Below are 22,276 nucleotides of genomic sequence, written 5' to 3' on the forward strand. Positions count from 1 at the left end.
TAAGCGGGCGTGAGTGTACGTGTATGCGCGTGTGTTTACGCAATGTATTTGTCTATACTTTTGTACAATACATTGTCATAAGATTGTAATTTGTAAAATTGTATTAGGCACATTAATTGATTTGACAATTGAAACGTGCACATTTATTTGATAATTTTTCGGTAGAAATTTACATGTTACAAATTTATTTCGAAGTATTTAAAAACATAAGAAAAACTATTCCTATTAAGAGCATAATACTTCACAGGGCATTCATTATCAAATGCTTTAACAGCAATGCATTTATTTCTTTAGAATTACAAGAAATAATGTAATCGTTGGTAGCAATAAAGTTGTCGGTACGTAAATGCATCCTTTTCAACGGTTAGGCCTTTTATAACAATAGATTCATGCATTTCATATAATCTGAATTTTTTCTTTTTCTTTTAAGAAAAGTACAATTAAACTTGAGGATCTCCATTTCTTGTCGCACTCAATACAATTTCCTCTCCTTGCGTATCCGTTGTTTTTCTAAAATGATTTTCTACATTCCTATTCAAAGAAAACAAAGAACATAATTAATAAAACAATTAGAAAATAGCGCTAATATATTTTATTATTATTTAGGTTAATAAAAATGTATATTCACCTTTTTCTATATTGAAAAATTATATATACAATGACAGCATTACCAACAAATAGCAATGCAATGAGGATCGTTGGCAAAATTACATCTGAAATTCAAAGTGACAAGAGGTTACTTGTATTATTACTTGAGTACTAATATATATAGAATAAAAAAAATTTTCATACGTATGCTTAAAATACATGTTACTCAACAGGCGAATAGATTTTACATTTTTATTCTAAAGATAATGGAAAAGCGATTAATTACATTGACATATGTTACGGGTAACAAATATCGATGGTGAAACGATAACGTTTATAACGTTTCAAACAATTTCCTATTTTTCTAGCTATTTCTTTCTTAACATCTTCACTTCAAAAAGTCCTGCGTGTCTTGTGTTATTTTTGTATTCATCGTGAGAAATTACGCCTTTTTTTTTATTTAATTACATAGTATTTTAATATTAAGCGTTGATTTATATATATATATATATATATATATATATATATATTTAAAATAGTTATATGATGCGATTAATGCGATGCTTAGTAATGAAAAGATGAGATATCTTTCATTTTTCTCTATAAGAATAAATATAAGGATAAATATAAATATACATTCGTATAAAATAAGCAATAGTTTAGTAAATGCGTACAAAATAGTTTTTCTATTGGTAATGAAAAATATAAGTTTTCATTATTGTAATAAGTTCTTAAATAAGAATAATTATTTGCCTTAAAAAGTTCTTCAATAATCTTAATGCATCGTAAACTTTTTAAAAAAATATGAACATAATTTTTCAAATTATTATTAAATCCATACAGTTTACTTGTCAGTAATAATCAAAAATTGATTATTCTAATTCAGCTTTTATTAATATTTCAAACGAACAATACTTATTAATAATGTATTTAAATACTTGTAATTAACTAATGATAAAAATTTATTTTGTAAATTTACTTTTTTGTTATTCAGCCTTTCGAATATACAAGTACAAGTCAAGTTTCTTAACCATGAGTTACATATTTTGAGTACATTTATACAAAATTTAAATGAATTATGTTAATATTTACAATTGGCTTTTACATTATTAAATGAAAGTTTTAGTTTAAATTTATATTCAATGACTGGCCGTAAATATAATAAATTGAAATGTAAATTATTAGTGACACATTTGATAATTACAAGAAAAATGTTAAATTACAGTTGTGCAAATATCATAAAAAAATGTATAAATTAAATGAAATTTATAAAATGCAAAATGAAGCAAACACCATTACGAGCTTTCACGGTCTTATGCAATAATGCTAAAACAATTTGTCAATATTTTTAACTAAAAATTATTTCAAATGGCATTATTATATCTCATTAGTAGTATTATCAAAAATAATTAATTTAAAATTTTATTTAATACGAATCATTGAATTACCGAAACAATTGATTTCTGTTAGACAATAAGTCTTATATAATCTATATTTCATTATTATACATAATATGCGAGGTTATAAAACTAAATATTAATCCGTGATAAATTAAAATGAAATTAAACTTGAATAGTATCGGCATTAATCCAACATTGTAAACAAGCAAATAAATCTAAAGAGGACTGACCAACGACATAATCCGTGTCCTTAATCACGGCCGGTTGTGCCTGCTCCATGATGCTGTAATTGATAATTTTTATTTTGTCTACGGGTCCTCGACCTCTCCTCGTCTCCTGGCCCAGGATACCCTCGTAGCTCCGGTTAATGCCACCGTCCAACGAACCGATGATTTTCTTCGTGCTGTCAGTCTCGTTATTCACGATCGAGTCCGACGAACCTGAGATAACAAACAATAAGGACGAGTATAATCAATATTGTTCGTCGATTCCACTTTTCTTACCTAATGAGAATTATTCAACATAAATATAATATTTATGCCCATATGTTTAATGCGTGAAATATACTTGAGTGTAAGATACGGGAAACGAGGGGAATGTAAAGGAAAATTCGTGCGGCTTTATCCAGCTGTAATGAATACGTGCTTATTATATGTGTAGACCGATGTTGATACAACCGAGAAGGACAGAATTTCTACTTAAAGGATACTAAATTATAGTATAACGCATACACGTTTAAAGAATTATTGTACTTTTTATTTTTGACACGAGAACTTCTTAAATATATAATGAATAAAATTCAACTAGATATTAATATTCGCAATATTATTATTATCGTTGTTGTTGTTGTTGTTGTTGTTGTTTTTGTTGTTGCTATTATTATTGTTGTTGTTGTTGTTGTTGTTGTTGTTGTTGTTGTTGTTGTTGTTGCTGTTGTTGTTAATGTGTTTAGTATGTTTAATATGTCAATGGATTTTTCGCTTAATATTTAACTTCATTGATTTCCCTTAAATATTGTTAATGTGAAATTAATATAGAATCATTTATTATTTAATCGTCGTGCAAGACTCGAGAAGCATTTAATCATTCGATAGTTATTAATGATTACAAATAAATAATAATGTTAATGCATCGTACAGAATCGCGTAAATTTAATGCTTACCACCTATCATCAATAGATATCAACTGTTTTGTACTTTGATTACATTTATTTGCATGAAACAAAAATTCAATATAAATTTTGTATTTATAAAAATAAATCAAATGCTGACGAAGACAAATATTACAGATGATAGAATTCAGATAATAAAGGAGAGATTGAATAAACGTATTGCAATGACATAATTGTCGCATAAGTCATAAGAAAAATAATTTCTAACAGTTGAATATTATTAATATTAATTAATATAAATTAATAATAATATTAATTCCCAGATGAACGACATTGACGTACATACAGAGTTATCGACTCCCACTTTATACAAAAACATTTGTAATGTTCGTTTGGCAATAGATTTACACATTTAAAACATATGCTCATTTTTAATTTAAATAGTATCGAAAGTGGAAAATACATGACCAATGCGATTATTACTGAGACTTGGGAATAAATGAGGTCATCGAGAAAACCGTCATTTTGTTATTTTTCCGGGATAAACCTTACGATCCTGAGAAATTGTTCAAAATAGTTCAAAATCAGAAGAGGTGATAAAAATCCATAAAAAAAAAAAATAGGTAAAAATAGGGGATATAATAATAGAAAGAATAATAAAGTGGATCTGCTGTTTTTCGAATTAAGTGGTAATTTTTGAAAATTGCTGCTCTTAATTAATGTGCGAGGTAGTTTCATCGAATCAATCTTCTTGAAGCTAAGCGAATAATTTTCCATATTACATGATTTTTTCTTAGATAAAAAATTTAATGTAAGATTCTTGGATATAATGGATTTTTTTTTATCTTCAGACGTGGAATGAATATAAGATACAATAAAGTAAGTTTATTGACATTAATTACGCCTGGAATATCATATATTTTTAATAGGTTACTTTACAAAATTGTAAATAAATAAAAGTTTTAAATTAAAAAAAAAAAAAAATTGATAAAATTTTTACACAGATAAATAAAAGGTTTATATGAACTTTTTATATGAAATTTGCAAATAAAATATTTATATTATATTTACTCTGCCGTTAGTTTATTAAACATCGGATCTTTTATTTTATGATTGTAGAATATCTTTGAGAATATCTCCGTTATAAATATATTTTCCAATTTAATTACAGGAGTGTTAGTATCAAATTTATAATAATAAAATCATGATCAAATCAACTGCTATTATTAATTAAGGATTTTACTTAAAAAATTAATGATGTTTCCACTGGTGATTCTACATCGCAAAGAGGCAGTCAAATTATTATGATAGAAATGAGTTCTCATCAAATTAGTCAGACTAGCAGAAATTTACTCAGCATGTCAGCACACAAACGAGGTGTATATAATTTTTATTATAAAATCATAATTCATACACATTGGAGGCCAATCACTCAAATGGAATCAATAGTAGAAACGCTTGTAATTGTAATATGAAATTGAAACTCACGGATGCGCAATACCTACACGAAGGATATTCAAAATGACATTAGAAAATAAAAAAAATTACCTAAACCAGTTTAGTATTTAGTAGTTGACATAGAATATACACAGCTAATACTGTTCTTATAAATATTAAAACGATCAAACTCGTAAATAGGACACGTTTAACTGTACAAGAGACGTATCATATGTATTATTTATAAAATACTATAAGATTGGAGATAATAAATTATAATGGTGCTGCTGTTATATGATAAGGAATAATAAAACATAATTTTATATCACGAAGAGTTTAAAATTAGTTAATATCATACAAATTCAATAAAGTACATTCGTTTAAATATTTGTAACAATATTTATAATATAATATTTAACGGTATAATAGATGAAAATTATGTTTTTTGCAAAAGTTTCTTTGCTCCTCATCGAGGCTTTGACACATTCGTTAAAATATTAAATTATTAGATTTGTATTGCACAAGAGGTTTGATTTCCTTTGAAATATTTTTTATGGCACTTTTTAACAAATCAAATTACGTATAATACATGCGAATTTGTTTAAAATACGGCACTTAATATTGAAATTAATGTTTTGATATTGTATTACTACAGTACCTCCAACAACACTCGATTAACTAATTTATTTATACAACTAATTTATATTGAAAGACCAATCAGTTGGAAATAGCTACTTTCAATGTGGGGTATGAAAGTTTTTGAAACTACATTATTGACAAACATATAATGCATAAAAAAATATTGAAAACTACATTAAAATCATTTTAAATCTTTAAATATTCTCTTAATATTAATATTAACATAATTTTACGAATGTGATGAATTAATTTTCTTTTCAGCATAAACTATATTATATATATATATATATATATATATATATATATATATATATATAATCTGTTTTATGTTAAATTTAAATTAGCATGAATGCGCGGCACATTCGAGAAATTTCATAATTAAACAATGTGCATTGTAATAAATTTTAAAATTTATATCAATTTTCAATTAAACGCTCACAAATAATCATTATCGAATAAATAAATATTCAAAGTAACATTATAAATCGTTAATAATGATACTTGATTATAATTGATTTTTATTTACATTTATTTACATAATTATACATACGAAAAGGGCGTTTAATAAAATTCTTTTCACCTCAAAAACACAAAATCTTCATCATGAAATACAACATTGTTTTGGACTTTCAGTATTAATACTAAATAATAATAATAATATAATTTATATCGATAATAGATAAATAAATATATATAATTGGTATTTAGGTAGTCTATGTTTAATGCTAAAATTACGAATTATTATTATAATTCAAATAGAGTAATCGCGAATGTTAAAGAAGAAGAAAAAATTACTTTTATATATGAATTTTAATATTTCATTTTATATAAATGTAGAATAAATCAAATACCTTTCTCAAAGAAATCTCTGTGATATATTATAGTTATAGGGCTTGAGTACACTATCTCTCGTGAAGTAGCTCACTTAACTAATATCAGCATGACGTAGAAAAAATAACTATGGTCCATTGAAAAATATCACATGACTAATAGGACTGTATTCAATTGAGAATAATTATCCATCATTTTAATAACGTGATGTCATTTATATGATTTTTATAACATCATTTTTTATTTATTATGTTAATAAATATTATGTGCCATGTTTTTTTTTTCTTCTTTAATTTATCTTTTCATTGTATTTCATTGTACGACATTAAAAGCAACTACAGCCGTAGAAAATAGTACCGATTAAAAAAAAAATTGCTACAAAATTATCTCATTGAATCTTATGATATTTAAATCAATTTTCTGTGAAAATAAATAAAGATTATATTAATTTATGTATAAATATCGCCGAACAAGTCTCAATATAAATAAGTTGAAGTAACAAATGTTAAGATATAATTGCTAAATAGTAATACAGTTTGCATTATTTAGTAAAAGTATCTTAAACCAAAAGATATTAAAAATATGGTAAATTTAATATGGTATTTTAATTTATGAAACACTATTAATCACTAATTAATAAAAAGAAAAAAAAAACTTTACAATGAAACAACAAACTTCATAAGTTTAAATCGTAATTGTCAAGGATATAAAATTAAAATATTTGATGAGTAGCAATACTTATCAATATTTATATTTTATATTCACTTTCTATATAAATATTGCTTGCAACGCAATACATGTAATAAACAAAAAAAAAAACAAAAAAAAAAAAAAAAATAAAAAAAATAATAGAAAGTGTGTGTTTATGTTCAAAGTAGCATTTTATATAATATAAGATATTAAAAATAGATATTATTTTATCAAACGTTCTTTAAATAAATTGTCAATAAATTTATCTTTAAAATAAAATAACAATATTAATGCTGATAATTTTTCTAAATTCGGAAAGGGACCATTTGGCAAACATATTTAATTAGTTGCTTAAAAAATCATTAATTTAAGAATCAATAGAATTAACTGACATATATCATATATTTATTTCATTTTACTAAAGATTAAAAAAAAAAAAAAACAAGTAGAGGATATATAAAACTAATTTTGGAAAAAATCTTTTGTTACATTAAATATATAACGTAAAAAACTTTCTTTATATAATTATAATTATATTGTTTATATGTATTTTACGATTTTTACTATTTTACTAAAATAACTCCAAACTACGATTTATCAAAAAAAATTTGATAGCATTATTATTAAAAAGTAATAAAAGCAAACTATCAGTAAATTACTGATCAAAATTATTAAGAATACAAGTATGGAGCACATTGATAAAACTAATAATTATTTCACATTTGCTATAACACAACTGCTCTCTAAAAAGAAAAACTTAATTTTCTCATATTTATTCAAAACAATAATTAATACATTAATATAATGACCGAGAGTCCCAATATTTATCTTTTGTTTTTATTTATAATCATATTGCACTTATATCAATAATTTAATATTAATTTGTAAATTAACATTTAACGTGTTCAAGTCTTTTTTTTAGATAAAAATTGCATACGATACAAAGATTAAAGCGACATCATTAATCTAACTATAGACTCTTAATTTTTTACTTTTTAAGCTTTATTAAGATCCGCATGAAAGTGAAAGTTTGTCGAAAATTAAACAAAGTTGGTAAAAGCAATATTTTCAAGGCAATTGCAAGTTAGTTTATTCTTACAAATTTGCTCTTCCAGCACAGATGTACTTGAACATAGCCACTTTGTGTTTGCCTCTTTTAAAATATTTGTTATTTGTAGGCATTAACTTTATACACCGATAGACGTAAATCAATCTTATCATAAGAGTTAATAAAACAAATTGCCGAGTGAATCTCAATTAAAGCCACCAAACCATTACAATAAAAAAATAAATAAATCGTTCTTATTCAAAGTTTGCAATATAATATTATACGTTACATACATGTTGTAAGTAATACATAAATAATATGCAACAATATAGTAAATTATAAATATTACGTTAAATTGCCAGCAAATTCCGCATTTTGACAATTAAATGTAATAAAATGATAACGATTAAACATTATGAATTAATAATAGATAATTTTTTAAACTTTCAAGTCAAACAAAATTATTATAATTCAACAATTTATAGACCATTTCTTATTATTTTAATGATAACAATAATTATCCTTTAACGATAAAACGTTAATTAACGATAACAAATATTTTTAATCCGCACTTTTTATTATACTATTTACTGGAAGATCTATGTATTTTTTTTCTCTCGATATTACTATTATCATTTATCATTTTAGATTTTAATAAATAGTATATTTTAATGTATTTTATTTTAAAATCACATTACATAATTAATTCTAACAAGTCTCTCAAGTAATTAATATAGTTTATTTGATTGTTTAGAAGTAATGAGATATGTAAACACACATGCCAATGATTTCTCAAGGAATTATTTCTTTATCCTCAATATAAAACATTGCAAATAAAAATATCAACATAGCAAATAAACATTGGGTAAATATTATTTGAAAATTGTACATCTACACGGAATTGTTTCGTTGTGTACAATACACATTGTTGTGTAAAATACAATTTAAGGTAAAATAGTATATTAATACGTTTTGACAACAAACACCTTTTACTGACAAATATGAATTGCTTTTACGCTATCTGTAAATATTAGCTTTTTTTCTTTTTTTTTTTTTTTTTTTTTTTTTTTTATCGAGTGCCTAGTAATAAAGTTATCCAATTTTTTCTTTATAATATTATTAGCACAATATAATAGATCGTTAGCACATATAAGCAATAATAAAATTAATAACACGATTAAACATAAAACGAACAAGAATATTATTTGGAGAAATACTTTTTGAATACGAATTTCTTTAGAATATCTGTATAAATTTTAATTTAATTACAATTCGTAAATGTTCTAAGAAAATACAATTCGTCGAATGCTGATGAAACATTAGAATTATGCATTATGCATATAATTTTATAAAAACATTACTGACGAAGCATCATGACGATTAAAATCTAAGGCAATGTGTGCTGAAGCAATATTTTATTAAACTAATATTTTGAGTATTTTTTGTTCTTTTTTCTCTCGTAAATTTACGCTTGAGTATGTGGCCATATTGCCAGCAAAATTTATAGTCTTTCTCATAATTAAACAAAATAAATATACGTAGTATAATTTTAGAAAGAAAGAATCTTGAGACTGTAATTAACGTTGCAAGCTGTTCCAATGAAATTACGAAGACAATAGAAAAATAATCGCACGAATGAGAGAGAGAGAGAGAGAGAGAGAGAGAGAGAGTGAGAGTGAGAAATGCAGAATATACGAGGATGGAAATAAAAAGTGCAAGTAATGGAGATGCTTGTAATACAATTGTGAGTTCGCGATTGGAGCTAATAGGGCGGGGGAGGTGGGAAAAAGGATTAGCATTATTTGACAGTTGTGGGTTAGTAGCAGAAGAGGGGGCGGGGGAGGAGTGCGCCGACTATAGGGAAGGTTTTAACTACATTAACGTTTTTATACCGATAGCCAGTGATCGATAAGCACGTCGGACGACGGTCTTTTCTAAATTATCAGGCCTCAAATACACATGACTTAAGATCTTTTAGCCATTATAATCACGTTTCATTACGTTCCGCAGATAAACTAATCGGAACACGAGATTTTGAACATTGGACTTGCAAAATCCATAAGCGTGTAACGGACGTCACATTATCGAGTGTGTTTGCGCGTTTATTTTACAGAGTGCTATGACGAATAACAATGTTAATGGGTTGCAAGTGTGATCCGGTGTTTGCAATATCAACAACTCTTGCCAACCTCATAGCATTCATTATAAGCAATATTAAAGTAGAATTTTGCTTGTTTTCGTATAAAAATCATTTATTTGATATATCATTGCATTGACAGAAATACAAATATTTCGAAACTTATCGCTAATTGGATTCCATATTGAATTTTACACGAATGTAATTGTTTGTAAGTGCACGCATAGATGAAAAATTCAAAGCATTCATGCATTATTTTTTAAAAATTAAAATTTAAAAATTTTTATATATAAATTACAAAAGCTTTAAACGAAGTATTTAAATGTTTAAAATTAATCAACTATTTATTGCCTCAAATCAATATTTGATAGTCATTATTCACTATTATTTGTCGCTTCATAGTTGTAAAAATCTTTACCATTAATGCACAATCATCCTTTTGTTTTACAAAAAAAAAAAAAAAAAGCTTTGAAATAATTACAAGAATTATATACTTGTAGTTAGAAATTTATCATCTTCTTTATTACATCAACAATAGATAATTTATTATATCATTTAACGTGTCAGATATTTTTTATTGAAATTCTTAAAATTTCGTTAATATTTAATGACTGCCAAATTCAAGTTTCTGCTATTCTACAAATTCTCATTGATGAAAGCCATTCGCCGGATTCCAAAAATTTATTTATAGTTTGTCGAAATAATATATGCATGATTTTAAGTTTCGATTTTTTTTTTAATCTCTTTTTTTTTCTTTTCTTTTTTCTTTTTTTTTTTTTTTCATACACCCAAATATTTGAGATACAAAGTATATTGTAATAATGTTATCAGAGAAATAAAAAAAAAAAATTAAAACTATTGTGATAAATATTTTGTCGTAACTTGTTAAATTCCTGTCTCTTGATGTTTCTGATATTATAATTTTATAATGGGAATTCCAGCTCGATTTATTGCGGACAAACGAAAAAGAAAATTACATGAAAATTGAAGTATTTATTATATTATTTCAGCGTTTTTTACTGTTATCATATGTCATTTAAAAAGAAATATTTTGATTATGCGAATGAACATCAATATTTTCTGCATCAACACATGTATGTTACTAGTAAATATTTTATGTTTGAATCATCGTGTTTCTGCCGCTTAACTGTCTCTTTGTATGAAAGTTTAGTAAAAATATATTTATAACTTTACTCTTCTAAAAATTTATTTCCAAATAATTTGCAATAGAGGTGTGTGTTGATTTTGTCGTTCTGTGTTACAATGTACAATTGTTCACGTGCATAGATGAACAAATATATTCTATAAAACAATCAAAATTATTCACATTTTATTACTACATGGGAGACACCATAAGTAGTACCAATCATTTGTTTCCTACTTGGTCTCTTTATTTGCGTAATTTACGTAATTTACGTAATTTTTCGACACATTCTGATCGATCAATGTAATCATAACTTTTTATAGTAATATATTTTTTCAAGTATTATTTAATATATTACGTTATAATTAGTTTAACGTAAGGCGGATAAGAATATTTTGATTAGTTAAGAATAGAGTGTAAAATTCAATTTATATCTATATGGTATTATTTATAATTAATGGTCAATGAATCGATAATTTATTTGAAAATAAATAGCTAAATGCCTGTTCCTTGTGGCGTAATATATTTTATTTGTATAATATATGATTTATGGGCGCGTTAAATTCAGGTAACAAAGTCGGATAAATTTATAATGACAAGCAGCTAAAAATATATGAAATTTATTAAAAAAAAAAAAATAAAAAAAAAATAAAAACGCTTGAAGCATGAGTAAAAGAAGTCGACAAGATAATATAAGTTTTTGTTACTTTGAGAAATATCAAGCAATAAAAGTATCTAATTTAATAAAAGATCGCGTACATAAATTTACATTCAATCGTATTGTTCTCAAAGTTCAAGCGAATTAATCTATTAAACATAAAGTAATAATTGTCACAAAAGGAGTATAAGAAGTTTTACGAGGGGAATTCACCTCACGAGACATAATAGGGCGATGTTTTTCTAGGGAAATATAGGGCGTGGAATGCGTAGAACGAGAATTGAGAAAGACGAGGAGTACAAATTCTTACGATTCCAAAAATAATCCTAGATAAATATCGTATTTATGTTATGTAGTGTGAGGATAATAATTAATAATCTGCAATGCTGTCAATTATTATTAATGCAATAAGTATCAATACGACGAATCGAGCAATATAAACAATGCAATTATGAAAGTAATGTCGTATCGTGGAATTGGGATTGATTAATAAAAGTGAATGTGAAAGTAAGCAAGACAATGTCGAATGCTCTTAATGGAAAGGACAAAGAAGAAGAAGAAGAATATAAATACTTGATTGATGAGTTTCGCTAAATAAGAAACTGAAATTGAATTGAATTATCGGTCGTAATGGTGTTCCGCCGCATCACACATATTATTATACTGAATTCGAAATTTCGTTATCAGGCCCGAGTTAGAGTGAGAAGATTGGGTACGTATCCAAGTCTACATATCATCGGTCGCGATAAAGGCGAACAAGCGATAACTCTCCAAAAAACGCAATCTATTGCGACGAGTAGCCAGGCAAAAGTCAAGTGCGGGATGTTTTCACGGAGAAGGAGCGACGGGCCGCGCTCTTCGGCTATTCAAATTCCAACATGTACAGTCGCTCGGGAAGGTAATTGCGTGCGGCTAAGCACAGGCCTCGGGTCGTTCCGTGGCGAAGCACTGCCCCTCGACCAACGGAAGCCCCATAGTTTCCCGATGCGCAAACTTCCCAAATTGGCCCGAGGAGCCCTGTCCGGAAAATCGATAGCCACCTTGGAGCGGGATTCGCACCAGGATGCGCGACCTGCCGATCACTGACCTCTCCTAGGCGCCGTCGCCGCTACTGCTGCTGTTGTTGCTGTTGCTGCTGCTGCTGCTGCTGTTGCTGCTGTTGCTGCGCTGTTGCTGCTGCTGCTGTTGCTGCTGTTGCTGCTGTTGCTGCTGTTGCTGCTGTTGCTGCTGTTGCTGCTGTTGCTGCTGTTGCTGCTGTTGCTGCCACTGCTCCCGAGTACGATACTCGCGTGGCTCTGTGCTTCCTGCCCCAGCGCACGACTGGGGCCGCGCCACCGTCTGACGTTCGCGGCTGCTTCCTCGCCTCTCCTTCGCCCCTTCGCCCGAGCGCTCAACCCGCCTGACCGCCTCCGCTTCGACGTCGAGCAGAGGCGTACGCCGCGCTCCCGGCACCCCTCGCTTTCCCGGCTCACGGCCCGCTGCTAGCGCCGGAGCTAGAAGAAGCCGACCCTATCTCGACCTTATCGAGCGCAGGCGCCTTGGCGCGTACGAGGAGAGCGGCGAGTCGATGAGACTCGGGAGTCGCTCGGCCAGGAGGAAGGGCGTGTGCGCGTACGAGGAGTCGGGTGGTGCTCGATGCACCCTTCCCGAGGCTGGTGATTCCCCGTATTATGAGATCCGACGGAGAACAGCTGGAGCGACTCCGAGGGTCTTTTTACGGTGGATTTTGTTATAATCGTTTTAGTAGTTCCGATGGGATCGCCCTGACTAAAGCTAAATATAATTTTCTAACGCAAAGAGCCCCATTATTGCTTGCTTATTATTATCCTTCGGCTCACGGTTATCGATCATAATTTATATGCATCAGTATGCGAGCACAAGTATTTCACAACGATGTGTACTTCATTCGCGTCACTTACTCACACTGAAATCGCTGCGTTAAATATGTACCTAAAGGTTATTAATAGGGAAGAGAAATTTGTTTATTTCCAACCATAGCTTAACGACAACGGCCATACAACTTATATGCGAATTTGTTATTGTTGTTTCTTTCTTTTATTCTTTTTCTTTTCTTTTTTCGTGACAATAATTAATTTATAATATCGACATACGATGCATTTAGGTGAGATAACGTTTAAAAGCTGATAGATGTAATCAGTCAATGTTTAAACTATATCATAATTTTTATTGTTATCTATAAGTAATTATTGACATTGACCTTGAAAACTTTGGGCTTTATCGAAGAACATGAGATAACGGCCCTTAATATTCAATGCGACCAATACAAAGCTGAAGAATAATTTTCCAAAGCGCTCTCCAATAAGTCCAATATGTCCAATAAAAATTTCGATAATGATTATTTTCAATATGAAATATCAATGCAACGCTACAGAGACACGTATGGGTTTTAGCACTGTGGTGCATAAATGACTTGATACTTGGGTGTTGATACTGCAGGCAAAGTTGGCTTTCACAAAACGAACCTGGGGAGTAGCTAACTTCGTAATTAATATTCGTACGTTATAACAACAATTATCCGAATAAGATATCTCCCATCTTATATTATCCATGCGATAACCAAGAAAAATTTATATTTTAGCCATATATTTATATATATATATATATATAAATACGCTCTATTCATGCAAACCGTATAAATGCAGCATTAAGCGTCTTATAAATATGATATAAAAATTTATTTATGCCGTTTTATATTACTATAAAATTTCACATTATGTAGAGTTGGGGTTTAATTGTGATTTTAGGAAATATTTAAAACGTGTGCCGTTACATAAGGGAGTCACAGGACTGGTGCACATAAATGCCCGATCAGTCAAGTATTCGGAAATACAAAATGCACTCGGAGCAACGTGCTCATCTTCTCTTTTACTCTTCCTTCTTTTTCTTCTTTAAATTCTCTGCGGCTCTTGCCGTGCGATTTCTAGCAGAATATCGCTTCCTTTGCCTCGCCAGTTGTGCAGTTAAAGAAACGCATTAATTCTTAAGTGCCTTTTTATTTGAGGAACATTCTCTACAGTATTTTGCCTTGTTTTTATAAACATGACGATTTTAAGTAGCTTTTAGTGGAGCGCGCGATTATAATTTACGATACTGCGTTGATGAACAAATTTCGTATATATGCCTTGAAACATTTCACAATAAATATGAAATATAATTTGTCTTAAGAGTTTTAAATCTATTATCATGTTATACGTATTTAGATTGACTTGGAATTATGTAGCTATGAGTAATATAAATTTTTCTCTTATACACACACACACACACACACACACACACACACACACACACACACACACACACACACACATGATAAATATGAAGTATTAATATAACAATAAAGTATTACCGCCTTCTGAGAGTTAATTGATGTTTTTATAAATTAATCATAAAATTTATGGGTACTTCATTCAATTATATAATTGAAAAAATCTAGCGATTCCTCGCCAAGGTTCTATTATTTTAATCTAACGCCATTAAGACAGCGTATCGATCATTCTTAACAAATAGTGTAAAGATTTGTCTGTAATCGCTTAATTAAATCTATTTTTTCAATCAATGTATATAATAAATAATTGATACGCATAAGTGTAATATCCGATCGAGGATTATAAAATATGAAATCGTTCTTTTAATATTGTCTTAGGAGAACGTAGGATCTTCGTTTCCTTCACATTATCAACGTATACTTTCAAATTAAATATTATCACCAATATTAAGTGCATTTAATTTTTTTTTTAATTAACAGAACGACGAGCAATAAAATAATATTATTACATTAAAAAAAAAAAAAAAAAAAAACTACAACTACAGTTTTTTTTTTTTGCAATTACATATTGATTTATTTTTACTTAACTTATATACGTAATCGTTTATAAAATTTAATGTAAACAATTCGTTTCATCGTTGTAAATAGATAAATGTTTTCTGTAATCAAGAAGTATTGCAAAAAAAGAAAAAGAAAAAATAAACTATCCTTATTAAAATATTTCAAATGAAAGTATAAAATATAAATATAATAATAGGAAAAATTTTTTTAAATCAAATACCTGATAAACAATAAATAAAGCCTTATCGAGAGGGCTTAATTGAAAATTTGTTATTGGCCATGAATGCCCTACGGGAAGATGTTGTTGATCAAGGTAAATGTTATGATTGATGGATCTTGAAGATTTTATTTTGCCAAGAATCCAAGAGTGCGTTAATGCATATTAAAATTTAAAAATAACGAAAGGAAAAGAGCCAGCAGTTGTGCAGAGCTCTTTCCAAATGATAAATAATAGTACAATTGAAACTTACGGACGCAAGCTGGCAAATTGGGAATATTTTCTATCCATTGACCACCTGCACAATGAACCGTACGTGTCCTTTGTCTGGTATCCGGGAACAATGTACCGGCTCTACAGAGGAACGTCCTCGTTTCCAGGGTGCCATTTGATACGTAACTGCCTGGGGGGGCTATCACATTGGGACACCCTAAAACTGCGTAACAGTGCTTATTACCGACAATCGCACTTTCCTAATCTTCGCTTCGATACGAAACTTCAGCTTAACTGTTAATTGCGCCATGGCTTGTAGCATATAGTTACTCTCATAAGTCAAGACCCACATAGCATTATTTAATTGCAAACTAAAATAAAATCAATTTGCTCATATTTTACATGAAAATACGATCAAACGGTTTTTCAAGACTATGTGTCTTCATATATATATATATATATATATATATTGTGAATTTGAAGATGTTACGACCTTTTGTACTAAACTTCTTCAATTATTTCTTACTTTATTTCAGATATTAATATAGATAGCAATATAAATATCGATCATGACAATTTATAATACACTAATAATATTATTATAAATAATATTTATCTCAAAAAAAAAAAAAAAAAAGAAATCATTATTAATAATTGAATAGTAAAATCTGTTCATTAATATTACAAATTGTATAATATAGGTCATTTATTGTAAGTTGCAATATGATTGTTTAAAATTTCATCGAAAATTTATATCCTGAGTATATAAAATTTTTAATTAACATCTTATTCGATTAAGCATAATATAATTTTTTTGTATTATATATTGTATTAATTAATATTGTTGCAGTTTTGTATTAATAATAACTGTTAAAAATAAATAAAATAAAGTACATTAATATTTATGAAATTGAAATTAAATCATTAACGTATCTTGTAAATGGCCTACCTAACAAATTAAATAAATTAATAAAAATTTATGCAACTTATAATACAATAACAGGGCATCCAAGCTTTTCTACAATATAAACTTTTTCAGCGTTTCTAATTTCTAAAAATTTAATTTTAAAATAACAATATTAGAAAATGACATAGTTGTTCAATTGCTTATTAATTGTTAATATCAATAATCAAATTATATGTATTAATAATTGGCAGTCGGTAATTTAGAGTTCTACTTTGTTGATAATACCTATCGATCCGAGATCAAACAATTTGAATGAAAAACATTATAATGCAAAGTTTTCTTTCTTTTTTTTTTAACATTATATAACACCAAATTAAAGATTAAAAAATTTTATTTTATATAGTAAAAAAAAATACCCTTCCAATTTTTAATTTAATATCATGTAATTCTTTATTTAATTCTTTATTTAATTCTTTCATTTAATTGACAGTATAATCAATAAGTAGCGCATTCATTATAAATAACTTGATAATATAATAAAATTATAATATTAAGTAATTTTAAATTAAATTAACAAAATTTGTTTCTTTCATCACATTACAATACGATGCAAATGATTTGTTGAAAAACAATACTATACTATAGTGTTTTTAAGTATGCATTAAAATTGCAATGTGTAATAAAATGTTCATAATTCAATGAACAAAACAATGGACAGCCTTATGCTTATATCATACGAACCGAATGAATAATATTATATTCTCTATTAATGCTTATCAAACTAAAATTAAACTAAAAATCCTTTTCGTCATTATGTAAGAGAGGATTTTTAATTTTTAATTTAATTATTAAATATTAATTTTCGATTTTCTACTATCTTTATATGCAATAATGACTTTAAGCTTCATAATCAGATTATCCTATATTTCATACGAATATTAAAATTTTAATTATATTATTTATTTTAATTTATACTTTTTCACATTAAATTTAATTTATTCGATAAATATTATATCATATTAGCGCACCCGACTACATAAATTAAGTTCATTGGAATTTATGATTAATTCTAGTTTTAATAATTAGTCGTTTTAATATCCCGTATGATTGCCTATTAAATTTCAATATACTTATGTATATATGTACTTACAATACTGATTATTATATTTACTATTATTATTATTATTATTATTATTTAAGATGTGTGACGGCTATTATAATATTACATTTGACTATTAAGTAAATACAATTCTCAGTTATAAACAAAGTTGTTTTTTCACTTTATATTAGAAATTTGTATTGTAATATAAATAAAAACTGTGATTTTTAGTTCTCAGCTGTTATTTTTGGATTAAAAACAAGAGTTAACTGAAAAATTCTTAGTTTAAAATTAGACTGATGGAAATTAAATAAAACCGTTGAGACGGAAAGCCAAAAATTCTATTCTACTCGAATACTTTTGAAGAAAATTTGTGTTTCAAGTAAAAATCATACGACAAAAAAAAAAAATCAAAAAAAAAATTATTACTAATAAACTACTATTACTAATAACGTAGAGCTTGTTTGAGAAATTATTTTCAATTCTCTGGAGTTGTACAATCACATCATTTCCATAGACGAAGGTTTCTCAAATCGTCGCAAACATATAAAGTATTCGATTATACCTTGATATTGTAAGAAAAATCCTCGAGCCGGATAAAGTCTTGCCGATGCCACAAGATTTAGTGTAACGACATTCGTATTTGATATTATTTTCACACCGGCTGCCGTGCCGCATGACTCGAACAAGGTATTTCCGTCATCGCGTACCCTTACAATGTCGATGCAGCTTCCGTCCGCTTCGTGATCTATAAACAATGAGATGGATTAAGAGATGGCTTTAACGGCCTTATTTTAAAATTCTTTATTAAGAATTTAGTGATGTCATTTTAAGTTTTTAAGTAAATAATGCATTCGGTTCACCTCGAATACTGAGATCGTGAAACGTCAGGACTATTCTCTGCCCTGGAATGGACCTGAATGTCCAACCACACGTAATTCCACCGAGATAGTACAAGGGATATCCTGGCGATTTTAAATAGCCACCTTCGTTATTAGGAACATTAACTTCGGCGTTACAATATTTGTAGACCGATGTCTCTGCAAAATGATATTTATCAGTGTTGCCTTGATTAAAATCTTTGATGACTATTTGATATTTAATAAAATGCTACTACTCATGCAATTAGTCATTTATCGCACGAGTGCGATACCTCGAATAATATTTTAAGTTATTTTTATTATTGAAATAGCGTACAATTGTATTTTCACAGTATAACGACATTATTTAAAGGCTTTTCTCTTTATTTCGCTCATACATGGGAAATATTTTTAACGTTTATGGAATAAAAATTTCATTCAGTTTCAACTAACTTTTACAAAAAAAAAAGAAAAAAAAAAAAGAAAAAAAAATTTATCTGAAGCAATAAAAAGCGATAATATATTATAAGAACTTTTTTTTTCCGTATTAGAGAGATTTTTAAATTAATTTTATTGAAACTGGCATGGAATTGTTAAACTTCGGATGAATAACTTTATTATTTTCTTTTTTATTATCAGTTAAAAGAAAATTTTATAATACTTTAAAATATATGTCCTTAACTTAATCAGTACAATATAGAACTTGAAATTTATTTTTCTATTATATTTAATAATTGTACAGAAATAATTGGTAATTCTATCATTCTATTTAATAATAATATTTTTATGAATGTAGAACATTGTTATAACTGTGATTTTAATTAATATATATTTTCTTTTTTGCAAATATTTTTTATAATTATTACTATTATGTAAATGAATTAACTATTTTAAAATTAATTCAAGGGATAAAGAAAATCATGCAATAACGAATATATAATAAATAAGAAATCATAATACATAAATAATGATTAATAAGAAAAATTAATAATAATGAAAGAAAAGATTTATCTAATATAAGGCAACTTTCCAGTATATTAAAAATAATAAATATTTATAGAAAAAATTTGAAAATTTGATGGATATATATATATATATTTCCCCTCATTTCGTGAGGAATTGAAATGGAAAACTCGCAGAGAATTTTATCCCACGATGACTAATTCAAAATCTGAAGAAATTCTAGCAATTGTATTTCGTTTATTGAATTTGACAAAACTTGTACGTCTCTGCCCTGATTGGACAAAGAAGGATAAATAGAATACAAGAGTAAGACAGATAGATAGATAGATAGAGAGAGAGAGAGAGAGAGAGAGAGAGAGAGAAAGCTTTACGGTCAATTCGTGTTAGAGCTCTAGATTGACCATCACGTACGTTTACCAAAAGCTATAAACGCTTTTCCATTTCTTGCAGCATCTATGAAATGATGCTATTGCCAGTCCACCCCACTCCCCCTTCCGCTCGTAGACCAGTCAATAGAAATATTTGTAGAAACGATTAAAATTGTAGTCGATTCGCCTCTCTCTCTCTCTCTCTCTCTCTCTCTCTCGTTGCATCTGTTTCGACAAATGCTTAGCGGGAAAAGAAAGCCATAAAAGTAACAGCGATGTTCATCATGAAATGAATGAAAATGGGGATCAAACTGCTGTCCTTGCTCCACTTTCCGAAACCATTCGCATTACTTTCCATTTTTATATGTGTGTAGTAAACGTGTATGGAATTGGTCAAAATCCGGGGTTGATTTTTGATCGCACAGATTTCATAGAGAACAGAGCTTGCGTAAGTGTTAAAAGTAGGGCGAATCGGTCTCGTTTAACCAACCAAATTAAAAAAGCGATATACGTGACGATTCGAACTAAAATTAAAAATATATGTATGTAAAAAGAATGAATTACAAAGAATCAATATAAATACTAATTTAATTATCCTTACAATAATCTGCTATTGATTGTTTAAAAAAGATTTTTCGATATTTTCGTGCTTAATCTTTGTCATTTAAATAGAAAGTGCATAATCAATGAATAGAAGTGTCAATAGTATTGCTTGGTTTTTAATTTGTAAAACGTTATTGTTTTCCAAATATTGTATGTACTATTTTGAATAGAATTTTTACAAGTATAAGGAAAAAAAAAGAGGTGCGATTTAATGTATTTGCCATCCCGTGTTCCCTCTAATAATGTTTTATTTGCCTTCCTTTCGAACAATTTGAAGCTCGATGGTTTCATTTAATTTTTGAAAAATCAGTTATAGAGATGATTGAGACGTTAGGGGGGCAAATATTTTTTAGGCATTTGTAACAAATCTAAATTTTTCAAATATATTCCTACAATGTTTTTTTTTACACCTGTAAGCCTTATAGCAAAATAGATCTATCGCAATAAACATCTTCACCATGTCTATACAATTTATACATTAATAAAATTATATAGGAAAAACAATTTTTTATTTACTATTGTCAATTGTTTATTTTAAAGAGTTATGAGAGAGAGTTATAAATTTATGATTAAGTTTTGAAATAAAGTGCAGGCGTGGATGTAGGAAACGAACCTGGTATGCAAGCGTATTTTATTCGAATATTTGCAGGAATCCAGAATAGCGCTTCCGGATGATCGGACATGACCTTATATTGACAATGGTGATGTCCCGAGCATCTAAAAGAAAAATTAAAACGGATATAAGTTTAAATAAATTATTTATTATTAAGACGTTGTAATAAGCATTTTGCTGAGCGAATTGAAAAATGAATATCCATATAACAGAGTTTAAGCTCAGACATAATTACTGATCAATAGAATTTTTTTTTATTTTATTTTTAATTAACACCTACATGTTATTATTAAGTAAATAGATATGATTTTAAGCTTTCGTAAATAAGATTGGGAATAAGGAATATCTTTCGATGACGATCGAACAAAATAACAAATTTATAAAACTACATGTTCAATATACACTCGATACATTCTCTACTCGTTAAACGTCGAATCAAATAGCCTAAGATAAGAATGAATGACTGTAGATCATCTAAAGGTAGTTTAATCCATTTCCGATAAGAAATCTCAAAACCAATGTAACAAATGCATTTACACGTTTTACAACATTTAATAATTAAAGATAGATGTTTACTAATAATACTAATAATATAAACTGAAATCCGAACATGCCATTCGAGCTGTCAAAGCGCTTCTTTCAAAGTATAAACTGAAAACTAGTTGTTCCTAAGCTCCTCTCTCTCTCTCTCTCTCTCTCTCCTCCCATATCCCTTATATTCATCTTGCAGTACATGCCGCACGAATTGGTTTTCGGGCACTCTCGACGCGAGGATATTATCCGCTGAGGGGTGAACTCAAAGGATCGTATGAGGATGAGTGCAACGCGCTCGTATTTCCATGACTGTTGTGCGCACGAGCGCGCGCAATTACGTAATGTTGTATACGTGAATGTGCACGGGTA

At 28.1% G+C, this 22,276-nt stretch overlaps 1 protein-coding gene across 2 annotated transcripts in view; it reads right to left on the minus strand.

Moving 5' to 3' along the window:
• Positions 1-251: 251 nt before the first annotated feature.
• Positions 252-22,276, minus strand: part of LOC105368282 (uncharacterized) — a 24,864-nt gene continuing 2,839 nt past the window's right edge. Inside the window, exons 2-8 of one of the 2 annotated variants that reach the window (XM_011507268.1) lie at positions 21,374-21,477; positions 18,830-19,006; positions 18,532-18,714; positions 16,001-16,177; positions 2,219-2,428; positions 629-713; positions 252-531 (exon numbers count right to left, since the gene is read on the minus strand). In XM_011507268.1, coding sequence (XP_011505570.1) covers positions 441-531; positions 629-713; positions 2,219-2,428; positions 16,001-16,177; positions 18,532-18,714; positions 18,830-19,006; positions 21,374-21,477 — 1,027 coding nt within the window. In that variant the 3' untranslated portion in view covers positions 252-440. Of the gene's footprint in view, positions 532-628; positions 714-2,218; positions 2,429-16,000; positions 16,184-18,531; positions 18,715-18,829; positions 19,007-21,373; positions 21,478-22,276 lie in introns of both variants that reach the window. The other variant, XM_011507267.1, reaches the window with a different exon arrangement.

The sequence above is a fragment of the Ceratosolen solmsi genome, unplaced genomic scaffold (genome assembly GCF_000503995.2).
Source record: "Ceratosolen solmsi marchali unplaced genomic scaffold, CerSol_1.0 scaffold6, whole genome shotgun sequence".
NCBI classification, from domain to species: Eukaryota; Metazoa; Arthropoda; class Insecta; order Hymenoptera; family Agaonidae; genus Ceratosolen; species Ceratosolen solmsi.